Source organism: Aotus nancymaae, unplaced genomic scaffold (genome assembly GCF_030222135.1).
Source record: "Aotus nancymaae isolate 86718 unplaced genomic scaffold, 86718_ANA_hifiasm-v0.15.2.pri h1tg000029l, whole genome shotgun sequence".
Lineage (NCBI taxonomy): Eukaryota > Metazoa > Chordata > Mammalia > Primates > Aotidae > Aotus > Aotus nancymaae.
In genome coordinates this window covers 87,100,930-87,117,080 of record NW_026988442.1, presented here as the reverse complement: position 1 = coordinate 87,117,080, position 16,151 = coordinate 87,100,930, and the positions used below count along the sequence as shown (strand labels likewise).

Genomic DNA, 16,151 nt, shown 5'->3' with positions numbered 1-16,151 from the left:
TTAGGCCTCCTTTGAAAGTAGGCGTGAATGTAATTGTTTCAGGCACTTTTTTTTTTTTTAGACCGAGTCTCGGTGTCACCCAGGCTGGAGTGCAATGGCGCGATCCTGCCTCACCGCAAACTCCTGCCTCCCAGGTTCAAGTGATTCTTCTGCCTCAGCCTCCGGAGTAGCTGAGATTACAGGCACACGCCACCGCGCCCGGCTAGTTTCAGGCACTCTTAAACGAAGCCAATCCGCGCCTCGCCAGCGGGGGGCGCCGGAGCTCGCCGCGGCCCAGCCCCAGACACACCCCCGCGCCTCGCCACGCCCCCTACCCCGCCCCCGTGCCTCGGCGTGACTTACTCCCCGCCCTCCGTTCTGGTCTCGCCGGGTGCCACGCCCCAGTGCCTCCGCGCGATTCATGCCCCGCCCCTCGCCACGCCTCGTTCCCCGCCCTTGCCCCGGCGCACTTTATACCCCGCCCCCTTGCCTCGCCGCACCCCGTGCCCTGCCTCCACTCCGCCGCGCCGCTCCAGCTCCAACCCGGGGCCCGACTCTTGGCCCTCCCCGTCCCTCGCCACGCCTTCCCCCGCGCTTCGCGGCGCCCGGGTCCTGATTCTACTTCCGTCTCAGAGGACGTGGGAGCCCGACGTTTCCGGGAGTGCCGCGTGGAGCTAAGTGTTGGCCGCTTTTGGCATGGCGGCGTTTTCTGGCATGGCGGCGTTTTCTGGCCCGGCTGCGCCACTCTTGTCGCTTAACCCGCAAGAAGATGTCGAGTTTCAGAAGGAGGTGGCGCAGGTTCGCAAGCGCATAACCCAGGTGAGCAGGCGCCCTAGCCCAGGCTGCGAGTAGGGAAGACGCACCGGGTCTAGGGGTTTCTGGGGTTGCGCAGTTCCCGGCCCGGCTCCTCTTGCCTTCGTGCACGCCTTCGTTACCTCCAGGGTCTTCCAACTGAATCAGGGACCGACCTCCTGAGCTTGCAGGCCACGGTTTCCCAGACTAAACGGTTTACGCTGGTCAGTACATTGTGGAGGGGTTTGGCCGCTGAGGCCTTGGAGCCTTCATGTGGAGAGTAAGGGGGAGGGAGGTATTGGGGTGACGGAAGCGGAGGAAGGAACCAGCTGGAGGGAATGGGCTCCCATACCGCAGGTTACCTCCGGGTTAGAGCTGTCACTGCCGCGTTGCCTCCGAAAATGGGGGCCCCAGACTTACCACTTTCGGGAGGTTTGTATGCCGGGTGGGAGATCTGAGAGCTATTAAAATACTTTATTTGCCAAGTTGCACTTGCTGACTAGGGCCCCTGACATCCCTTATACTTTCTGTGGTTTTTAACATAAAATACACCGGGAAACTTAGACGTTCTTGTTACAGAGGTAAGGGTCTGACGACTGAGACGCTGAAAGGCTAATCTGTACTGTGAGAGTTAACAATCGTCTCGAAAATTTTTCGATGAAGTGCGAGTAAACAGTATGCATACAAAAGTGAAGGGTACAGTTATGTAGTTCTCCGGGGCAGAACTCTACTCTAAAATGGCTTGTTCAGAGATGTCCTTGCTTATCCGCTGATTGACATAGTTACTGAGCACTGACATTTTACTGAGTGCTGGGGTGCCAGGCTGGAAAGACAGTCGACTACTGCTCAGCCATGGCCCTTGTGGGTAGAGATATTAAAACAGCCAGTTCTTTAATTACTGCTGTGGTAAGTGGAAATGCAGAGTACGTTCTTGGGCCGAGGGCTAGGACTAGGAGTTTTGCAAGCTTTGTTGCAATGTGATTTTCTTATTTTCAAAATATTTAGCCGGGAGCTGTGGCTCACGCCTGTAATCCCAGCACTTAAGGAGGGTAGATCACCTGAGGTCAGGAGTTCGAGACCAGCCTGGCCGACATGGTGAAACCCGGTCTCTACTAAAAATACAAAAAAATATAGGGGCGTGGTGGCAGGTGCCTTTAATCCCAGCTACTCGGGAGGCTGAGGCAGGAGAATTGCTTGAACCTGAGAGGCAGAGGTTGCAGTGAGCCGAGATCGGGCCACTAGACTCCAGCCTGGGCAACAAGAGGGAAACTATCTCAAAAAAAAAAAAAAAGAAAAAGAAAGAAAAAAATACTTAATTTACCTGGTCTTTATGTCTTCAGCGAAAAAAACAAGAACAACTTATTCCTGGAGTCGTCTATGTGCGCCACCTGCCTAACCTACTTGACGAAACCCAGATCTTTTCCTATTTCTCCCAGTTTGGCACTGTGACACGGTTCAGACTGTCCAGAAGTAAAAGGGTAAGGCTTTTATAGTTGCGTTTGATGTTTTGTTTTTCAAATGTGTATTATCTTTGACATTAAAGAGCACGTTCACTTATGTATTTATTATTGCTTATCAGATTTCGTTCCAAAAAAGAAGAGTGGCTGAGGTTTAGAATCTGAAACAGCCACAGGAGCAAAATCAGTATTATTGTAAAAGTTTTTTACATTGCTCCAAATCCTTACATTAAGTTACAGTCCTGGTAAATGAACTTAAGTATGAGGACCAGGTTTATCCATCTTCTTGTATTAGCCTTTGGTACAAGCATCCCTATAATAGCAAAGGTTTATATAGTGAATAAAGATAAGGACTCTGGAGTTGGACTGCCAAGCTTTAGGGCCAGGCTCTAGCCCTTACTAGTTAGAGTGATATGACCATACCATGCTTCAGTGTTGTGATCTGTTAAATGTGAGTAAAACTTCGCGGGAGTATTTAGTCAAAGGTTAAATGAAATAATAAATATAAAGTCCTTAGAATTATTGCTTGGCACACAGCAAACACTATATAAGTATAATTACTATTGTGTCATACCTGCCTTCTAATGAGAAAAAGGCATATGTAGCTTGTTTCAAGAGTAGAGGAGTTACCCACTTTATTCCACTTTCTTTTTTTTTTTTTTTGAGACAGAGTTTCCCTCTCTTGTTACCCAGGCTGGAGTGCAATGGCACGATCTCGGCTCACCGCAACCTCCGCCTCCTGGGTTCAGGCAATTCTCCTGCCTCAACCTCCTGAGTAGCTGAGATTACAGGCACGCGCCACCATGGCCAGCTAATTTTTTGTAGTTTTAGTAGAGACGGGGTTTCACCATGTTGACCAGGATGGTCTCGATCTCTTGACCTCGTGATCCACCTGCCTCGGCCTCCCAAAGTGCTGGCATTACAGGCGTGAGTCACCACGCCTGGCCTTTCTTTTCTTTTCTTTTCTTTTTTTTTTGAGATGGAGCCTCACTATGGCCCAGGCTGCTGGAGTGCAATGGTGCAATCTCGGCTCACTGCAACCTCTGCCTCCCGGGTTCAGGTAGTTCTCTGCCTCGGCCACCTGAGTAACTGCGATTACAGGTGCCCACCACCACACCTGGCTAATTTTTTGTGTATTTAGTAGAGATTGGGTTTCACCATATTGGCCAGTCTGGTCTTGAACTCCTGACCTCATGATCCACCCACCTCGGCCTCCCAAAGTGCTGGGATTACGGGAATGAACTACCGTACCTAGCCTACCCACTTTATTTTTTCTCCACACATAAACTTTAATGGGTTGTAGCCATAGACACCTATTTGATTTAGCATCTAGGGCATAGGGTGTGCGTCCATCATCTGTTAGTTGTCCTAAAGATACAGATTATAGGTAGAATTGAGGTCCCTTTTGTACCCTTCCCAATGCTCTTCACCTTCTCCTTTAAGTAGGGAATTAAATTCACAAATTCAGTTTTCAGTGCTATATATAAGTTTTTACATATATAAATGTACATATAGTATTATTTTAAAATTCTATTATTTCTATCCTTAATCAGCTGAATTTTTTTGTTCAGTAATCTGAGCGTTATTCCTGTAACTCTAGTGCCTTTGTTATCATCGTTCCTTGTTACTTGGGTAACTGAAGTTTATCCACCCTCCTATTGAACATTAGGTTTTGTTTTTTTGTTTTGTTTTGTGTTTTTGAGACAATCTCACTGTGTAACCAGGCAGCCGTAGTATAGTGGGGCAACCTCGGCTCACTATATCTCCACCTCCCAGGTTCAAGTGATTCTCCTGCCTCAGCCTCCTGAGTAGCTGGGATTACGGGTACCTGCCCCTGTACCTGGCTAATTTTTGTATGTTTAGTAGAAACAGGGTTTCACCATGTTGGCCAAGCTGATTTCGAACTCCTGACCTCAGGTGATCTGCCCATCTAGGCCTCCCAAAATGCTGAGATTACAGCATGAGCGAGTCACTGTACGCAGCCCAAACATTAGGTTTTTTACTATTCTTAACTCTTTAGATGAAGCCGCTACGAAGTGTTTATGCAGGTATAGGCAGATTTTTTTAGAAGAGTATTTTGCAGACTTTGGTTCTCAGTAAGAAGTAAGTTTTTACCATCACAAAGAAGATGAGGGTTTAAAACAAAAAAGAGTAAGTTTTACAGCACAAACCAGCACACATACACATGCAGGTAAGCATAACTGAAGTAAAAGTCAAATGAGACAATGTTTAAACTTGTTTTGTTTGATGATTTTCTATTTCATTCTACTCAGGTTTTTTTTTTGTTTTTGTTTTTTTGGTTTTTGTTTTGTTTTGTTTTGTTTGAGACAGAGTCTCACTCTGTCACCTAGGCTGGAGTACAGTGGTACAATCTCAGCTCACTGGAATCTCCACCTCCCGGGTTCAAGTGATTCTTCTGCCTCAGCCTCCCAAATAGCTGGGATTACAGGTGCACGCCACCACACCCAGCTAATTTTTGTATTTTTAGTAGAGACAGGGTTTCACCATTTTGGCCAGGCTGGTCTCAAACTCCTGACGAGTGATCCACTCACCTCAGCTTCCCAAAGGATTTAGATTACAGGTGTGAGCCACCGCGACTGGCCTAGTTTTGTTTCGCTTTTTTTTTTAGTATCCTTGTGACCTAAACTGATCCTATTACCCCTTAAAAAGGTAAAGCTCTGAGTCTGAAAAGTACAAGTGTTTTTCCCTATTGCAATATAGTAATTCTTCCCCCAGCTGCGTGTTTTTATTTCTAGTCTATAGAGGAGTAGAAGAAATAGTGGGATGATCATCTCTACAGTCCTCAACTGGATTCACCCATTATTAACATCCTAACACGTTAGCTTCATTTTTTTGTTTCTATATAAACACGTACACGCACACTTTTTTTTTCTGAACCATTAGAAAAAAGCGGCAGTTATAATACTTTAAATACTTCATCATAAATCTGACAGTGAGGACATATCTCTCAATGTAACCACAGTATAATGGTATATAATGCACCATCTTTGTGTATCTCCAGTTGTTCTGAAAATGGTTTTTTGTTTCTATGTTTGTTTTGTTTTCTTTTGTTTTTTGAGAAGGAATCTCACTCTGTTGCCCAGGCTGGAGTTGAGTGGCACAGTCTCAGCTCACTGCAATCTCCACCTCCCAGGTTCATGCGATTCTCCTGCCTCAGCCTCCCGAATAGCTGGGACTACAGGCATGCGCCACCACACCCGGCTAATTTTTGTATTTTTTAATAGAGACGGGGTTTCAGCATGTTGGCCAGGCTGGTCTCCTGACCTCAGGTGATCCACCGGCCTCAGCCTCCCAAAGTGGTGGGATTACAGGCATGAGCCACCACACCTAGCCTTGTTTTGTTTTTGAGACAGGATCTCATTCTGTTGCCCAGGCTGGAGTACAGTGACAGGATCATGGCTAACTGCAGCAGCCTTAAACTGGGCTCAAGCAGTTCTCCCACTTCAGCCTCCAAAGTAGCTGGGACTACCAGTGCGTGCCACAACGCCTGGATAATGTTTTTTATTTTTCTTTTGTAGAGACAGGGTCTCTCTATGTTGCCCAGGCTGGTGTCGAACTCTTAGCCTCAAGCAGTCTTCCCGCTTCAACCTCCCAAAGTGGTGGGATTACAGGCATGAGCCACTGTGCCTGGCCCCTAAAATGTCTTTAGCTATTCTTTTTTGTTACCTCTTCTGAGTCCCTCTCAAGATCTGTGCATTACATTTACTCGTTAAAGCTTCTAAGCCTATCTAGAACAGTCTCCTTGCCCTTTATTGCTTGTTTGGTTTTTCTTGAAGAGTTCTGGCCATTTGTCTTATAAAAATCCTGCTCACTGAGGAGATGCATGAAAATTTACCATTTCCAGCATTTTTGAGTAGTAAAGCCAAGCTCACTCTAATTTTGACTGTTTGCTTGGTATTTCCAACATTCTGGAATCACTGGGTAAAGTTTTTTTTTTTTAATTACATAACTTATATTCTCAAATCACTTCTCAAAAGATTTATATCGGTTTACAGTGATGGTACACTTGGTTGGATTTCATAGTGTCTGTCTTCCACTTCACCATCTGTCTTTCCCCTCCCCATGCTGCTGAGACAAAGTTTTGCTCTTGTTGCCCAGGCTGGAGTGCAGTGGCGCAGTCTTGGCTCACTGCAACCTCCACCTCTCGTGTTCAAGCAGTTCTTCTGCCTCGGCCTCCTAAGTAGCTGGGGTTACAGGCTCACACCACCACACCTAGCTAATTTCTGTATTTTTAGTAGAGATGGGGTTTCACCATGTTGGTCAGGCTGGTCTCGAACTCCTGACCTCATGATTTGTCCACCGCAGCCTCCCAGAGTGCTAGGATTACAGGCGTGAGCCACCACACCCAACTAAAGACTTTTATACAATGGGGTGGTTGTTGAATAAGTTCCAGCCATAGGAATTGTATATTTATCATATGTAATGAAAATCCCAGGAATACCAGAAAACCAGCTGTGTGTTGAGACTCTTGCATCTTTTCTTTTTCCCATAACAGTCTCTAGAATATGTGAATTAAAGTTAGAATTAAATGTGTCTTAATGTTTGATAAGGGGCTAATATACATTATTTAAAATAATGGCATTTTAGGAATTTAATAATGCATTCAAATCTAATCGTTCTGCTTTTTGTGGCGGATTCTCTGTTGCAGACTGGAAACAGCAAAGGCTATGCATTTGTGGAGTTTGAGTGTAAGGATGTTGCCAAGATAGTTGCTGAAACAATGAACAACTACCTCTTTGGTGAAAGACTCTTGGAGTGTAAGTGCTCCTGTCTCTATGGTAGTTGGGTTGCCTGGGTTGCCTGGTGCTAGTGGGTGACTGTGGTGGGAAGGGCGGCTTGCTTAACTGCTTGGACATGCCACTCCATCTGTGGGATGACTCTTAACAGAATGGTGAAAGGATTTCAGTGTGTGTCGCAGGCAGATTCTAATTGGAATTTTAAAATCTCCCAGCATGAGGGCTGTTTTTTTCCTAAATGGAACTGGGCAAGTTACCTTGGCGACACACAGGAGAAGCAGCTAACCCATCCTTATGGGCTGTGAAAGACTTATCTGGGGAAATAGCATTGACATTGAAACCTGAAGACTAAACAGGAACCAGCCAGGTGAAGGGGACAGAAGTGAAGACAGACCATTCCTGGCTGAGGGACAGTGAATGCCAAAGCAGAGGTGCCTGAGCATTTGGCTATGAGGGAACGTGAGGAAAAGTAGCAAGAGATGAGGGAGCAGGAAGAGGCTTCAGGTCGGGTTACTGCAGGCTTTCTAAGTCAGCGAGTTCAGAATTCATCCTGAGGGCAGTGGGGATAGCAGCAAAGGTCAGAAATTGCATTGCAGAATCCATCTAAATGGCAGTGGCTGTAGCTCTTCCACACGAGAAAAGCTAGAAGGCGTAGAGGAGTGACAGCACCAGATTAGACATTGATCCTCAGAAAGGAGCCGGTGCAGCCCATAGAGTGCAGAGAGCATCCGTCTCCAGATCCTGCTGCCCTTGGGAGGCAGAGCGAAGTTTCTGGCCTCCCTGTGCCCATGGTGGCATGTGGCCATCTTAGGTACCCAAGTTCACAGCTGACAAGGCTGCCCAGGTAGCATCTCTCTATTCACTTCCCATTGCTGTGAGAGAAACCGGGATTACGGGTGTGAGCCACTGTACCCAACCACGTCATGATGACTATGTGAGGAATGGCACAGGGGAGATTTTAAAGTTAACATTAAAATCCCTTTCCTACCATTTGGTTGAAATTTTTTATGTTTTTTTCTTTTTAAAAATAGGTCGTCTTATGCCGCCTAAAAAAGTACATAAAGAACTCTTTAAAGACTGGAATGTTCCATTTAAGCAGCCATCATATCCATCAGTGAAACGGTATAATAAGAATCGGACACTAACACAAAAGCTACGGATGGAGGAGCGATTTAAAAAGAAAGAAAGGTTACTCAGGAAGAAATTAGCTAAAAAGGGAATTGATTATGATTTTCCTTCTTTGGTAAATATTTCTTCATGAAATCTTTTTTTGTGATTTGTTGTGGGGAGGGGAGGGGGTGGCTTTGTATCTCATAAAGTACCTAGCCTAGTGCTTATCACAACCTTGGCTCACTGCAGCCTCCGCATCCTGGGTTCAAGCGATTCTCCTGCCTCTAGCCTCCCAAGTAGCTGGGATTACAGGTGCATACTACCATGCCCAGCTAATTTTTGTATTTTTAGAGATGGGGTTTCTCCATGTTGGCCAGGCTGGTCTCAAACTACTGACCTCAGGTGATCTGCCCACCTCAGCCTCCCAAAGTGCTGGAATTACAGGTATGAGCTACCATGCCCAGCCAGTTTTTTGACTAGATTTTTTTTTTTTTGATACAGAGTCTTACTCCGTTGCCTATTCTGGAGTGCAGCGGCACAATCGCGGCTCACTGCAACTTCCACCACCCAGGTTCAAGCAATTCTCCTGCCTTACCCTCCTAAGTAGCTGAGATTACAGGTGTGCATCACCACACCTGGCTAATTTTTTGTATTTTTAGTAGAAATGGAGTTTCACCATGTTGGCCAGTCTGGTCTCAAACTCCTGATCTCAGGTGATCCATCCACCTCAGCCTCCGAAAGTGCTGGGATCACAGGCGAGAGTCACCATGCCTGGCCTGACTAAATTTTTGAAACATTGTAGGTTCTTCCTAAAACATGAGAGCAGATTCTGTTATTTCCATTATACAGAAGAGGAAGTGTCCTTTAAGGAGATAATCTGACGGAACCTTAGGCCCTGGTACTCTTGTGAACCCATCTGGGAACTGAGACAGTGCAGCTTGAAAAGAGGTGTGCAAGCACTGCTTTTCCTGTACTTTGCTTGTGACTTAGGGACGATGAGGGTGGCCTGCCTTTGCACATCCTGCTTCCACCCACCTGAATTCAGATTCTGTGAATCAGTGAGCTCCCTTCAACCTCTGCAGCTCTGTCAGTTCCTCAACTGGGCTTCTCCTAGTTTTGCCCTTCACTTGAGATTATTCACTGTATTTATGAGTTTTGCTTTTTAAATTGAAATGCTCTGTCATTAGGGAGGATTTACTGATAATATATATGAGGATCTAATGCTAAGTTTAAAAAGAAAAGATATGAGACTTTTAATTTGTAACTTCTTAATTAAAGATTTTGCAGAAAACGGAAAGTATTTCAAAAACTAATCGTCAGAAGTCTACAGAAGGCCAGGTAAAATGTTGTTTGTTTGTTGTTTTTTTTTTGTCATTTTACATGCCAGATATTAGAGAAAGATAAGTAGAAAAACATTTAAGACTACTATAACTGATCAGTATTCAAACTGTTATGTCTTTTAAAATTTATTTTAAGGTTTTACATAAGAAGAAGAAAAAGGTTGTAGGCACTCTGGACACTCCTGAGAAGACTGTAGATAGCCAGGTAAAATTGTCTCCAATATTTCAGACACCAGGTATTATACAAATAATTTGAAGAAAGAAAGGCAGTTTCTGCTACCCTTATTTTAAGATTTCAAATTGAATATTGTCACATTTGGTAGATCTTTATTGTTGATTTAGCAATTTTCTGCGTAACACCTTATAATGGAACATGCTATGTTCCAATTGTGAATTTCTGTACTAAGTTTGATAAGCGGCTCATAATTGTGAATTTCTGTACTAAGTGACGAGCATCTCAGTTCTTTATTCTTTACAATAGTATCACCAAAAGATTGAAACAGGCCTAAAATAATGTGATATAACTTGTAAAAATAGAAGAGAGGTGATATTTTGGGTACAGTCATAATCTTGTTCTACATTTATGTATTATAATCTTTACTTATTGAATCCAGGGCCCCACACCAGTTTGTACACCAACATTTTTGGAGAAACGAAAATCTGAAGTGACTGAATTGAATGATGATGATAAAGATAATGAAATAGTTTTCAAACAGCCCGTATCCTGTGTAAAGGAAGAAATACAAAAGACTCAAACACCTGCACATTCACGGAAGAAAAGACGAAGAAAAAGCAATCAATGATTTTTAATGTATTTTCTGAAAAATACAATATTTTTATGAGGGTGGACTTTGTATTTTACTAGGAACAATGATATGCAACCCTTGACAAGATTGTCAGAGGAAAAATACACTGTTTGGTCAAGTTAAGGAAAGCAGCCTGTAATTTTGGATTGCCTGCCCTTGGCTGAAACACAAGGGTGCAGACCGGTTTACAGTGGCTTGGCTGACATTGCCTCTTTGTCCTGTTCTCTAGTCTTCTTTTGGCATTTCATTGTTCTCCTTAGTTACTCAGCCTGGATAGAAGGGGGACCGCTAAGTGTAGGTTTAAGTACTAAACTGCAGCCTTTTCTGTCACCACCAGTTAAAGACCACCAATCTTGTTTGTCCATCTACATGATTTAGGGACATTAACTCATGAGGGTGCTTTAGATTTCAACACCAGATGGTTGAAGCTGGAAGTTAAATTATATGTAGAATGAGAAGGCAGTTCCAGTGTTAGCACAGATTGATGTATTCAGATTTTAATAGAGATTCAAAAATGACTCATTTTTACAAATCATTTTAGTTTTCATTGGGCTAGCATGAATTAATAACCACCATTTTATACCAGTATCATCAGTGAGGAATTGTATTTCAAGATTCAAACAATAACCAGCAAATAAACTTTTTTTCTATAATTTATTTGTTTTCGAATAGGACTTGGGAGTCATTGGGAAAAAATATGGTAAATTTTCCTCTTCATTAGCAAATTCAGATTCATTATAAACGCTGCCATCAGATGTAGTAGCTCGTGCCTGTAATCCCAGCACTTTGGGAGGCTGAGGCAGGAGGATTACTTAATGCCAGGGCTTGGAGACCAGCTGGGCAACATGATGAGATCCTCACTCTACAAAGAATTTGAAAAATGAAGCCAGGGACAGTGACGCCTGTAATTCCAGCACTCTGGGAGGACAGGGCAGGCACATCACAGGTCAGGAGATTGAGACCATGCTGGCCAACATGGTGAAACCTCGTCTCTACTAAAAATAAGAAATGGGCGTGGTGGCGAATACCTGTAATCCCAGCTACTCAGGAGGCTGAGCAGGAGGATCGCTTGAATCCATGAGGCAGAGGTTGCAGTGAGCCAAGATCTCGCCACTGCGCTCCAGCCTGGGTGACAAAGTAAGCCTCTTACCTCAAAAAAAAAGAAAAGGGCTTAATCGAAAAAATATCCCATTTGTGAAAATATACGGCGTTTGAAGGCTATTCATTGTATTAATTACCAGCAGGAGCTTTTCAGAAAATACATGAGCTTATTGCATCATTGAAGCAGTAGTCACCAGTGCACTTCATTTGTTCCCATAGACTTGGCCATCAGCAGCAGTTCCATGGGTTTTTGACAGAAATAGAAACAGACTACCCTGACTCACCCTACCTACCACACAGCAGTTTGATGGCTTAGCAGTGATAAAGATTTACCTAGACTTACTGAGTTCAAGGCCAAGACTTAAAATTTCTGAGTAAGAACATTCTCTCAGCTATTTTCATCAAATACTGAACAGGTTCAGAAAGTAGATTTTGCTGCAAACTTGCTGTTTCTTCATGAATTTAAGTCAATGAATTCAATTTAGAATTAAAAGCTAAAACCACTTACATTCAAAACTTACAAGGCTGAAAAGTCACTTTGATGACATTTGAATTGTGAGTAATAGCTACTTTATGTACTTCCTGTGAAGGCTGTGAGATCTGTATTCCCATACATACATTTACAGCAGTTATATTTTCCAACCCAAAATGTGGTTCCAACAGTGTTTTCAGACCTCAGTAAAAGTGCAAAGGAAATTTCCGTATCTCAAAATCTGAGGGACTACAAAGCTTCCACCTATCTTTCAACAGAAGATGACTAACAGCAGAGTAATAACATGCTAGCACATGCCATGACAGAAGGTAATAGAATTCTGCAAAAGATTTTCAAGTGAGGAATATACTCAATTGAAATCATACTTGGAGGCCAGGCGCGGTGGGTCACGCCTGTAATCCCAGCACTTTGGGAGGCTGAGGTGGGTGGATCACCTGAGGTCAGGAGTTCAAGACCAGCTTGGCCAACGTGGCAAAACCTTATCTTTACTAAAAATACAAGTATTAGCCAGGCATGGTGGCTGGCGCCTGTAATCCCAGCTTACTCTGGAGGCTGAGCCAGGAGAATCGCTTGAACACGGGAGGTGGAGGTTGCAGTGAGTGGAGATTGTGCCTCTGCACTCCAGCCTGGGTGACAGAGCGAGACTGCATCTCAAAAAAAAAAAAAAAAGAAAACATACTTTCGTGGGGCGCCTGTAATTCCAGCACTTTGGGAGGCCCAGGCAGGTGGATCATGAAGTCAAGAGTCAAGATCAGCCTGGCCAAGATGGTGAAACCCCATCTCTACTAAAAAAATGCAAAAATTACCAGGCATGGTGGCAGGCACGTGTAATCCCAGCTACTCAGGAGGCTGAGGAAGAAAACTGCTTGAACCCAGGAGGCGAAGGTTGCAGTGAGGCAAGATCGCACCACTGAACTCCAGTCTGGGACCATGAGCGATAGAGCGAGTCTCCATCTCCAAAAATAAAAATATACAGGTGGGGCGTGGTGGCTCACGCCTGTAATCCAAGCACTTTGGGAGGCGAGGCAGGCCGATCACTTGAGATCAGGAATTCAAGACCAGCCTGACCAATATGGTGAAACCCCATCTCTATGTAAAAAAATTAATTAAATAAAATAGAAAAATGAGCTGGGTATGGTGGCACACACCTATAGTCCCAGCTACTTGGGAGGCTGAGGCACAAGAATCACTTGAACTCAGGAGGTGGTTGCAGTGAACCAAGATGGTGCCACTGCACTCTAGCCTGGGTGACAGAGTGAGACTGTCTCAAAAAAAAGAGTAAATCATACTTGGCCAGGGGTGGTGGCTTACGCCTATAATCCTCGCACTTTGGGAGGCCAAGGCAGGTGGATCACCTGAGGTCAGGAGTTCAAGACCAGCCTGTCCACCTCGTCTCTACTAAAAATACAAAAATTAGCCTGGCGTGGTGGCAGGCACCTGTAATCCCAGCTACTCAGGAGGCTGAGGCCAGAGAATCGCTTGAACCTGGGAGACAGAGGTTGTAGTGAGCCGAGATCACATCACTGCACACTAGCCTGGGTGACTAGTGAAACTCCATCTCCAAAAATATATATGTATACACCTATAAAATCTTACTGCAGATCAACATCAGCAGGTGAACCTCTCCAAGCAACGTTGATAGGAAACACTAGCTTCACATCTTCTACAAAAATGAATTCAAAATGTATCACAGACCTAAATGTAAAACATAAAACTAAAACACTTTTAAACCAGCTCAGTGGCTCACACTTGTAATCCCTGCACTTTGGGAGGCTGAGGTGGTGACAGGGGCTGAGGTTGGGAGTTTGAGACCAGCCTGACCAACATGGAGAAACCCCGCTTCTACTAAAAATACAAAAGTACCAGGGCGTGGTGGAGGTTATGGGGAGCCAAGATCTCACCATTGCACTCCAGCCTGGGCAACGGAGGGAAACTCCGTCTCAAAAAAAAAACTTTTATAAGAAAACAAAAATCTTCATGACCTGTGTTTAGGCAGAGTTAGACATGAAACCAAAAGCGTGATCTATAAAAAGGAAAAGTTGATAAATTGGAATTAATCAAAATTTAAAACTTTCTTGGTGAGGAATCTTTCTGAACCCATTCTGGTTCAGGGCTGGTCAATTAGAAAAAAAAAATGCAGCTGGGCGCAGTGGCTCACGCCTGTACTCCCAGCACTTTGGGAGGCCGAGGCAGCCAGATCACTAGGTCAGGAGTTCAAGACCAGCCTGGCCAACTGGTGAAACCCCATCTCTATTAAAAATGCAAAAATTAGCTGGACATGATGGTGCGTGCCTGTAATCCCAGCTACTCAGGAGGCTGAGGCAGGAAAATTGCTTGGACCCAGGAGGCGAAGGTTGCAGTGAGCTGAGATCATGCCATTGCACTCCACCCTGAGTGACAAAGCAAGACTCTTGTCTCTGGGGGAAAAAAAAAAGCTTCATGAAAGACACTTAAGAGAATGAAAAGACAAACTGGACTAGGTGAAAATATGTACAAAATAGACCTCTCAGCTGGGCACAGCAGCTCACATCTAAGCACTTTGGGAGGCTGAGGCGGGCAGGTCACTTTTGCTGGAGTTCAAGACCATCCTGGCCAAGTTGATGAAAACCCATCTCTAAAAATACAAAAACCAGACAGGCGTGGTGGCACATGCCTGTAATCCCAGCTACTCAGGAGGCTGAGGCAGGAGAATTACCTGAAGCTGGGAGGCTGAAGTTGCAGTGAGCTGAGATCATGCCACTGTACTCCAGCCTGGGCAATAGAGAAAGACTCTTAACCTACCCCCCAAAAAAATAGATCTCGCAAAACAATCAGTCTGAATTGTCATAGGGAACCTAATTTCTGCCTTTTGACCATAAAATAGGAAGTAAAAATGACTTTTTAACACTTGTATTCCATTTAAGGACTCAAGTGGCCTGGGGGTGGCTCACGCCTGTAATCCCAGCACTTTGGGAGGCCGAGGCAGGTGGATGACGAGGTCAAGAGTTTGAGACCCGCCTGGCCAACATGGTTAAACCCCATCTCAAATACAGTACAAAAACTTAGCTGGGTGTGGTGGTGTGATTGTAATCCCAGCTACTCAGGAGGCTGAGGCAGGAGGATCGCTTGAACCCAGGAGGTGGAGTTTGCAGTGAGCCGAGATTGTGCCGTTGCACTCCAACCTGGGTGACAGGACAAAACTCCATCTCAAAAAAAAAAAAAAAAAGGACTCAAATATGCAATTAAAAAATATATATGCAGTAATAATACTTATTACAGGTTTGCATATGTGAGATATTATTGTAAACATCTAAAATGTATTAACACATTTCATCAGAACAACTCTATGTAATACGTATTACTATTCCCATCTGAAAGATGAGTAAACTGAAGCCCAGGAAGCTTAGGTAAGCTTGCCCGCAGATTGTATAAGGTCACCCAGTTGAACTGACTCAAGCCCTTAAAGTTTACTTTCAGCAGGATTAGCATAAATGCTAGATTATTCATGGCCATGAAAAGGAAAAGGGCTGGGTGCAGTGGCGCACGCCTGTAATCCCAGCACTTTGAGAGGTTGAGATGAGATGGAAGGATCGTGTGCACCCAGGAGTTTGAGACACCAGTGAGCACTGGAGGGCACCACTGCACTCCACTCTGGGTAAGAGAGCAAGACCCCTTCTCTAAAAACAAACAAAAAACAGGAAGAAGCAAAAGGCTTGCATTGACAAGACCTGGTGACTTTCCTTTTCTGTTGTTGTTTTTTGTTTTTTTGAGACAGAGTCTCACTGCAATACCCAGGCTGGAGTGCAATAGCACGATCTCAGCTCACTGCAACCCCCGCCTCTCAGGTTCAAGCAATTCTCCTGCCTCAGCCTCCGGAGTAGCTGGGACTACAGGCACCTGCCACCACACCCAGGTAACTTTATTTTTGTTTTTGTTTCTGTTTTTTGTGAGAGGGAGTTTCACTCTTGTTGCCCAGACTGGGGTGCAAGGCGTGATCTCAGCTCACTGCAACCTGTGCCTCCCAGGTTCAAGCAATTGTCCTGCCTCAACCTCCCGATAGGTGGGATTACAGGTGCATGCCACCACTCCCAGCTAATTTTGTATTTCTAGTAAAGACGGGGTTTCTCCATGTTAGGCTGGTCTCCAACTCCTGACCTCAGGTGATCTGCCAGCCTGGGCCTCCCAAAGTGCTGGGATTATAGGTGTGAGCCACCGTGCCCCTCCGACTCTCCTTTTTTGCTGTTTGGTTTTCCTTCCCCAAGTTATTGGTAGACAGACCTAGTGACTTTATGAATCAGGGGCAGAAATGGGGCACTGGGGCACACATGGAAGGAAGA

The 16,151-nt window shown here is 44.7% G+C and overlaps 1 protein-coding gene across 2 annotated transcripts; it reads left to right on the top strand.

Annotated features, from left to right (window-relative positions):
• The first annotated feature begins 609 nt into the window (after nucleotides 1–609).
• NIFK (nucleolar protein interacting with the FHA domain of MKI67) lies at nucleotides 610–10,282 on the top strand. 2 transcript variants are annotated; one of them, XM_012468367.3, is made up of 7 exons: nucleotides 611–798; nucleotides 2,112–2,249; nucleotides 6,898–7,006; nucleotides 8,017–8,228; nucleotides 9,374–9,433; nucleotides 9,572–9,640; nucleotides 10,050–10,282. In XM_012468367.3, exons 1-7 carry the CDS (start codon nucleotides 676–678, stop codon nucleotides 10,236–10,238), a joined length of 900 nt encoding a protein of 299 aa, XP_012323790.2. In that variant the 5' UTR covers nucleotides 611–675; the 3' UTR covers nucleotides 10,239–10,282. The 2 variants fall into 2 exon arrangements, with proteins under 2 accessions (XP_064238919.1, XP_012323790.2); XM_064382849.1 differs by lacking the exon at nucleotides 9,572–9,640 and having other exon boundaries at nucleotides 610–798.
• Nucleotides 10,283–16,151: the final 5,869 nt, after the last annotated feature.

Coding starts and splice junctions, on each gene's coding strand:
- NIFK (XM_012468367.3), top strand. CDS start 676: ATGGCGGCGTTTTCTGGCATGGCGGCGTTTTCTGGCCCGGCTGCGCCA. Junction 799..2,111: donor TTCGCAAGCGCATAACCCAG/GTGAGCAGGCGC, acceptor TTATGTCTTCAG/CGAAAAAAACAAGAACAACT. Junction 9,641..10,049: donor AGAAGACTGTAGATAGCCAG/GTAAAATTGTCT, acceptor TATTGAATCCAG/GGCCCCACACCAGTTTGTAC.